This window comes from Strix aluco, chromosome 5 (genome assembly GCF_031877795.1).
Source record: "Strix aluco isolate bStrAlu1 chromosome 5, bStrAlu1.hap1, whole genome shotgun sequence".
NCBI classification, from domain to species: domain Eukaryota; kingdom Metazoa; phylum Chordata; class Aves; order Strigiformes; family Strigidae; genus Strix; species Strix aluco.
In genome coordinates, this window is record NC_133935.1 from 12341232 (window position 1) to 12349495 (window position 8264).

Below are 8264 nucleotides of genomic sequence, written 5' to 3' on the forward strand. Positions count from 1 at the left end.
GGAACATGAAATAATACACAATAAATGAGTACACCAGTCTATTATATTGCTCGTGGACCACATTTATAAGGCATTGTGCTATAGAGTCACTTTTAATTTGTGCATCAAAACCAGACCACAGCCTTCTACTGTGACTTGATCGGTCTTAAAATAGGGGTTATAACCCACAAGATGTGCTACTGTGTGTTCCCTAGCTAAAAATATTCCAGGAATTGTAACAGCGGACCACAGATAATCTTTAGATTATATTTATTTTAAATCAGGTATGTATAATCATTTCTGCATACTGGTTTCTGTGTTTGTATCAATTTCTCAAGTCTTTTGATTGCAACTTTTTTATTCTGCACTTTCTGTAACTATTGAGAAGCCCCTGAAACACTGACAATACCATTAGGGCTTTTCTCCTCTGTTTGCATGGTGTGTTGCTTTGCATTTTATTTGTGGTTGCCCACCATGCCTAGGATCAGTTGAACATACAGCATGTACCTCGGAGAGTCTCTTTGAAATAGTATTTGATTTTTTTGTACTGTATTGCATAGCAACAGATAAGGTGTTTACGTTGGTAGCCTTTGAGCTTTTGGGATGCTGCCACTTTATTTAGGGATCCTGAACACAGTGCGAGTATGTTCATGAAATTCCTTATAGGACTACATTTTTCTAAATGACCCAGTCCACTTCATAGGAAGTCAAATGATTTGAAAAAAAGAAGCTATAGATGAAACCTGGCAATGTCAGATGTCAAAGTAGGTGATGCAGTAGGCAAACAAAACTATTATATTAGATCAGAGGTTTACAGGTCACTGGTCTAGAAAAAGTATATATTTCACAGCAGAAATGATCTGTAAGATATTCCATTTGTATACCTGATTTTGTTGAGACTTGGGTATCACCCTTGAACATAGGAATACAAAATCCTTGGAAGCATTGCATTATATGAAAAACTATAGGTTTTCTCCTTTTTTCCCCAGTTTGGTTGAGCTGGGAACCCTCAACAGAAGCTGTGAGAAGCAAAGCTTGAGGTTTTAAGTCTACCACATTCCTTGAAGGTAGCTGCACACAAACATATTCTTTTGGAGAGTATGAAAAACAAGCTGTGCTTTTAAAGGGAAGCTTTAGGAAGCCCTTCAGAATTGCCTAGTTATTATGAAGCTGGTTTGCGGCTGTAGTGCTGGGCTATAGGACATCTAGAGCTTGCATTGTGTGCTTACAACTCTTCAGACTGGAATGGATTTACTTCCGTGACTGGCTGCATCCATGCACTCACAGCCTTAGCCAAGGAAATGGGAAAGCTATGGAACATATCCCCTAAAAGGTCAAAACCAGTGCCATATCCAGCAGACACTTCTGTGTTCCTGACCAGGAGAACAATCTCCATAAGACTGGAGAACTGCAGGCAGAGGTCTGCAGAAGGTAGACACTAGGGCGATACGTGGAGGTTTTTTCACAGTATCCATCACATTGCTTTCAGGCCAATGTACGCTTTCCATTATTAAAACTAATAAATCAGGGAAAAAATGCTGTATGTAGCTATTAAGATTGGTTGTCTGTCAGTGACTGCAGGGGTTATTAGCTGTCAGCTCACTGTTCTTTCAGTCAACACCAACCATAAAATGCAGTCCCTTGTTTCTGTAAGTTCATACATATATATGAGTTTATATTTTTTTTACTTTTTTGTGAAAAGTAATAGTTGGCTGGTCCAACACAGAGATTTGTCTTGTGAAACTTACTTCTGTTTTAATCATTGTATGTTGAAATGTTAAGATTTTTTTCTTAATTGAGCAATGTTTTGTGATTGTTTACTACTAGTAGTGTGGTGCATGTGAGAAGAAAATACCCAAAACAATGAAACAAAAAACACACACAGTAAAAAAGCCACAGAAGTATTAAGCCCTTCCCTTTCAAAACTTTATTTCCTGATGCTAGCATCTCTGCTCAGCATTTTGCTCCAGAATATTTTTTTTGTGTTAAGGGATACTGATGATAGGGAAGGATGTCTTTTCCTCAGTGTCTAACTTGTACCCATTCCTGCTGATGGTGGATAGTTGATAAGGAGCGACTGCCCATCACTCTGAAACGGCACAGCGTTGTCCTGATCAAAGTGCCTAGTTGTGCCAGAATTCATCTGAAGAGTCTTAATTCTAACTGGAAAAGTTATGCATCGATAAACTGAAGGGAAGACTTTAATGATATTTAATAGATAGAGATCTCCAATAGATCTTTCTTTGGTTTAAGAGCAACTTTCTATGTTTCATTTCAGTTGGTCTCTAGCAGGTTTGGTAATCCTGTGTATGTCTAGATGGGTTTAACACTGATTTATTGTTTTAATAATGGACAGAAATCAAACTGGTCCAACTGCCCCAAACAAGACAGTTTGACTGCAGTGAGGCAAACCCTCCTGTGTGAATATTTCTTGTTAGGATCAAGTTTCTAACAATTTGGGTTGGGTAATTCCTTGCCAATATAAGCTTTATGAATATAAACCAGTTAGAATCTTTCCATAAATAAGAGTGTTTATTATCATCTTGCATAAATAGGAGCAGTTTTGTGCATGAATTGGATATGCTGGTTTAAACCTGCTTGCCATGGTTCAGCTCAGCTTAGTTACACAGACAGGTGCAAGCTGAATAAATACAGTCAACGTTCAATTCCTACTAAACAGTTCACATATAAACTTCACTGGAAAAACTAGTTTTCATTTTAAACCAACCCAAGCAACCCTTAAGTTTCCATAACAGATATTTCACTGGTATCAGTTAATAGATTTTAAAATCTGCAGTTTAGGGAGTGAGGAGGACTCAGTATAATCAATGAGTTACATCCCCTTACCAATGTAACCTGGCCTATAGCCTAGTAATGGATCTGGTAACACTGATCCTCCAGAAAATAGCTTTATTTGCTCACTTTCTGTTTCAGAGTCAAAGGTTATGCACTGGGTTGTCTTAAGGCAATGTGCTATAGGCTGGTAACTGGTCCTTCAGCATCTCATTGCTGCTGGCGCACTTGCAGCAAGCATGGAAATGCTCTTGGAAAAAGTTTTCTGTGCACTGTGGGACATATGTGGTGGTTTGCAGGGACTTGCCTGCTCCACACCTTGGCTGGCAGCTCTGACCTGCCAGGAAGATGAAGCCCCAGTAGGTGCCCCATTTAGATCTGGCCTATTTTGGCTGAAGGTATGTTCCCTTTCTTTTTTGTTTCTTAGGAAGTGTTTGAGATGCTAATCAGTCTGTCTGCACCTCACTGCTCCCGGGTTCTGCTGCTTGCTGGCTTGCCCTGCTTCAGGCCACCAAATATTTGGGTTCGTCAGGCCGGAGTTTCATGACCTTGTCCACGCAGAGCAGGATGAGAGTCAGAAACCAGAGGCTCCAGCCAACGGCTGCTGCAATCCATCCATAATCGTCCACACCCGTCGCGCAGCACATGGCTGCTTGTGTGCAGAAGTTCATGTCTGGTGGCAAAGAAATGAAAAGAGCTGATGGGAGACCAAGTACGTAAGAGATTTTCCTTGCACATAAGACAGTGACTTCACTGTCTGCCCTGTGGCCTGTCAGTCTGCTTTGGCATCTTTCTCCTAAGCCTGACTCTTAACCTGGGGGATGGCAATATTCAGTTTCATCTGTATGTCTTCAAGACTCAATCATCCCTGTCTGGCCAAACACCTAAGATACTCCTCTTACTACTGTGCCTACCATTATGGAAATCTTTCAAAACACCTACTTAGCATTTCCTCACTCAGTTTTAGGAATGGAGTGTGATAGAAGTAGATAGTTAAAATTAAAAGTAAGCCTGGGATAAAGAAAACTTCATGTGAGAGAGTAAGAGAATCTCTAGTGGAGACACGCTTCAGCAGGATCTTCAATAGTTTAAGTACTCAGTACCTCTGCTGGCAATAGAAGCAGGGACTGCTCTCTGCTGGGTTGTTAACTGTGACTTGCTTGTAACAGCTGCAAAATACACCACCATTGGGGGATCACTATTTTATGTGTTTAAAAATTAAGTAATTTTTAATAATTCAATGTATTTTTTCTTGCACCTTTTGCATCTTTTTTTTGGTTAAAGCAGTCCAATTTTCTAAAGTCAGTTAAGGAATGTGTCATTTGTTGTTTCAGTTATGCTGTTGGCTAAAGGTATCTGCCATTTTTTTTCCATCACAAGGGCACAGTGAAGATACCTAGCTCTGTGTCTGCATCCTGGGTGGTAACGTGGAAATAATCAAAGGGAGCTTGGAGGACTGTGGTGTCTTGACCCCTTGGGCTGGAATAGAAGCTGAGAATGAAACCCCAGCACCCAGGAGAGCTGAGGCAGCCAAAACGACCTTGCAGCTACATGCATTGCATGTGGACATGCATGAAGCTTGTCAGCTGTGAAAAGCAAATGTCTTCTGAGCTTGGTGCAGGGCAGCCAGCGTCCTGCACATTTTCAGAGAAAAGGCAAGTGCGGGTGCTGCTCAGTTGCTCTCATTCATGTGTGTCAGGCAGGACCATGTTCCTGTGCATTGGCCTTTAGTGCACACAGTACAATTGTCCTGCGTGGCAGGGAGCAGCTCTTCCCACAACGAGAGATATGTGCCTAGAGAAGGGGGAGGGACGCATGCCCCCTATACTCATGTCATGCTTTGAAATAGCATGGCTCTGCTGGTACACATACTATAATTCGGGAAGTGCAGGACTGCTGGGATGTTTGACATTTGGGATGGAGAATGACTGGAAGGGCTGGTGGTGTGTCAGGATGCCTGGGACTAGCTGTTTGGGGAAGACCTAGTGGGGTAGGGGAAGGAAGTTTCTTCCCGAAATCCACATTGTGTCTACAGGCAGTCAGTCTGGCAGGGAGTTTTAGGGCACACAAATTGCATTAGTTATGAATTAGTCTGTTCAAAGCTATGAATCCATCAGAATTTGCCTAAGATATACAGGACATGCCAGTGGAGGAGTGTTAGAAATGCGTCCTAGAGTTTTACCCGCAATGGGAGCCTTGACAACAGATAAATCCTTTCCCAGGACAGCCTCTTAGTCACCTGTGTAGTCTCATCACCTGGCTGTATCGTGGTAGTAATGATAGTAATGATTTATGAAGACTTACTAAGGCATGGTGATTCGTAGTCAGTTGTGAGCATGGAGCTTGTTGAAACATTGGAGATGTCTTCAGCTACTGCTGGAAGGAAAACATAGGAGAAAAAGCAAGTTGGATTAGAAAAGCAATACTGGGCATCAAGCATAAAAATCTGAAAGCCGTTGGTCTTGCAGAGATCTGTAGGATGGAAACAAGTTCCTGCCCCTAAGCATCACTGCATCAGGGTAAGCCTCCTCACTCCACCACTGACAACACAGGCTCTAGAGAGACCTGCTGGAGCACCAGCCCTAAGGAGCAGATGGATCACTGCGCCTCTACCTGAGCATGCCCCTGGTGTGAGCCGTTCACTGAGAGCTCAAATTAACCACTGTCCTTTCCCAAGCTACAGGGGCAGAACAAACAGGAATGAAATGGGAGAGAGCGTTCAGTGGCATGGGGAGATCCATGGCCAGCGAGGTGTACATCTACCTCCTTTTGCCCTTAGAAAATTCCTGGTGGCTCATTGGAGTGCAAAGGAATCTGGCTGAGCTGAGGGCTGAGCCCGTCCGTGCAGAGCTTCAGCAGATCCACCACAGCCTCAGTGGGAAGCTTTGGCTTTGCTGCAGATCAGGTGGAGCTGTGCCTGAAACTCATTAACCAGAAATAAGGGAGGGAGGGGAGGACAGGGGCTTCAGTTAAGGTTTTGCCTCTCTATCCTACTTCCTACCTAGAATCAGAGCACACTTGCAGTCTGGCACAGTGTGGTGACTGGTCTCCAGGCCTCCAAATGTACATGGCGTCACAGGCCAAACCCTCCTTAGACCTCCTAATCCCCCCCTTGCTCCTCAGCTTCAGCATGCACCTCGTAGCACTGCAGGATCAGATGTAAGGACAGCTGCAGGATGCTATGGTCCCTGTGCATTAATACCAGCCTGTCCCCTGCTGCAGAAGGAAGGGAGTCAAAGAAATATCTCCTCCTAGGCCACTATGAGCAGCACAGTTCGAGTTCAGCCAGATGAAGTATCCCATGCTGAAATGGTCCCCTGCAGAGATAAATGAAAAACAGCCTGGAGAAGCTACAGGAGTAAGGGTTCCCGCTGCATGCTGATGGAGGGGCTCCAATATGCTGCTGGTCCACAGACCAGGCAGAGGTTATGAAAGAACTATTTCCAGTCAAACCATTAGTGTGGAGTGTGATAGAGAGAGAAAATCAGTTCCAGCTTGATTTTGCTGAAGACTTCAAAATAATGGCTCAGGTTTAGTTTCAGCTCAGGAAAAAGAAACTGAACAAGACCTTTGCCTAAACCTTTGCTTTGAGTTTGGTATTTTCCAAGTAATAGCATATAAACTGACGTTGTCCTGCAGGAGATGCCCCCCTTCAGGTCACCTGCTTTGCATTTTGAGCTGACTGACTGTCAGCAAGACCAGAGCTTTCCTTCTGGCCGCTGCCACACTGGGAGCAGGTCCCTGGGCAGACTGCTCCAGGGAAGGGTCTGAGTGCTCCCCATTCCTCTGACTCTGCTAGGACTTGCTAAATGACCTTGGCCAAGCCCATAATTTGTTTTCTGAGTTAATAAATACCTTACAGGAGCACTGGGAAGGATCATTAAAAGCTGTGTATGACCTGTGGAAGAAAGTGCTGCAGAATACAGAGAGTTGGTTCATGTTTATAGACTTTCCAGCCCAAAGGACAGGCTGTCAAAGCTAACCCATCTTTAAGCATCTGGCAGGTCTCAACTGGCGCTGATATACAAATGCAGGCAGTAGCCTGATGGGAAAAGAGCAGCTCACGGTTCTCATTTACATTTTGGTTTTAGGCAACTTCTCCAATTAAGGGGACACCCAAGCCAGATTTCCTGCAAAAAAACACCTAATAAGAGTTAACTGGACTACAGTGAGCCTCTTGGATGGTATTTCAAGTGGTCCCCTTGCTTCAGCAAGCACGTGATGGCCAAGTAACTGTCCCCTATCTCCTTGCCATTCAGTGGAGCAACCTGCAGCTCAGCCACATTTACAGTGGATCTGTAAATAACTGGCAAAAACACCTCTCTTCAGAGAGATGCTGTGATCAATCATGTCGGGTAATTCTCATTAGCATTAATTAATTCCAGCTCCTTACACTTTTTAGATGAGACAACGCAGTTCACCTTGTTTTTAAAGGACAAGTTACTGTCAGTGGGCAATACATATAAGTATATAGCAGTAGGAAGTAGGTATAGTACTAGGTATAGGTATAGTAGTAGGAGTAAGGGGAAAAGCCAGGGTATGGAAACTGGAGCATAAGAGAAATACCTGCTGAGCAGGAATACCGGGTCACAGTGGTGAAGAAGAGCACAACGAGGGCTGCCCAGGGCTGGCAGGAGAAGTTCTTCATGCCGGGGGTCCAGCTCCCACCCAAGCTGCCACACAGACCAGGTTGCTGTCGCTGGCAGCTCTGGTTCAGCAAATCCTTGATCACCTCAGAGCGACGGTGTGCAGGGCAGAGGGTGGAGCAAAGGAGCTTTCTGCTGCCAGGACACCCTGAACTTTCCTGCCACAACCGGGTGAGGAAAGAGAAGGGCTCCAACCAAAACAGCTCTAGCCAGAGGTGGATTCCAGCGCTGAGGCAGGTGAAGGGCCCCTGAAGGTCAAACCTGGAGGTTTCTCCCCAGGATCTGCTGCAGCTGGAGGGAGGAAACGCCTCTGGAGCCAGCCCTTCCCAATAGGGTCCCAGGCAGCTTCTGTCTTCTGAGTCTCCTTTTGGTCCTGTGAAGATGGTCTCATAGAGCTGGACAGGAGCAGAGGATCAGGGTAGAGAATTCATCTCCCTGTTTGGCTTTGATTTTGCATGTTTGCTGGCTTGACTTCCTCCAAAACTGCCCAGCAGTGATGCTTTTTGGAAGGGCTGTGTTGAAGCCTAAAAAAAAGCAGTCTTTGGTCATGCTGGTACAGCAGCTGCTGAGTTAACACAGGATATGGGCATGTTTCCACCAAGAAATGGAATGAAACTAGTGGTTTTGTGTAGGCTACTGACAGCTATTGCACAGTAACAATGCCTTTCCTTAAGGGCCTGTGTTGGGTTATGGGTTGGGATCGGTTCAAGCTTGGGGCCTCTGCACAGGAGAAGCTGTTGCTGTTCTCACCCTGTGAGCACAGCTGTGTCACTTCCTCCACTGTCCATCTACAGTGTGATGCTGGAAAAGATTTTTCTTTTTTCTTCTCTTGTAGTTATGCCACCA

At 44.5% G+C, this 8264-nt stretch overlaps 1 protein-coding gene across 2 annotated transcripts; it reads right to left on the minus strand.

Annotated features, from left to right (window-relative positions):
• Positions 1 to 1883: 1883 nt before the first annotated feature.
• TMEM213 (transmembrane protein 213) lies at positions 1884 to 7592 on the minus strand. 2 transcript variants are annotated; one of them, XM_074825973.1, is made up of 3 exons: positions 7339 to 7592; positions 5077 to 5148; positions 1884 to 3445 (listed from the first exon to the last, which is right to left on the minus strand). In XM_074825973.1, exons 1-3 carry the CDS (start codon positions 7418 to 7420, stop codon positions 3276 to 3278), a joined length of 324 nt encoding a protein of 107 aa, XP_074682074.1. In that variant the 5' UTR covers positions 7421 to 7592; the 3' UTR covers positions 1884 to 3275. The 2 variants fall into 2 exon arrangements, with proteins under 2 accessions (XP_074682074.1, XP_074682075.1); XM_074825974.1 differs by having other exon boundaries at positions 5077 to 5145; positions 7339 to 7589.
• Between the last annotated feature and the right edge of the window lie 672 nt (positions 7593 to 8264).

Excerpts from the sequence above, each read along its gene's own strand:
- TMEM213 (XM_074825973.1), bottom strand. The coding sequence starts at position 7,420 with ATGAAGAACTTCTCCTGCCAGCCCTGGGCAGCCCTCGTTGTGCTCTTC. Across the intron at positions 5,149-7,338 it reads CCGGTATTCCTGCTCAGCAG|CAGTAGCTGAAGACATCTCC; the intron begins GTATTTCTCTTA and ends TTTTCCTTCCAG. Across the intron at positions 3,446-5,076 it reads CTACGAATCACCATGCCTTA|ACATGAACTTCTGCACACAA; the intron begins GTAAGTCTTCAT and ends CTTTGCCACCAG.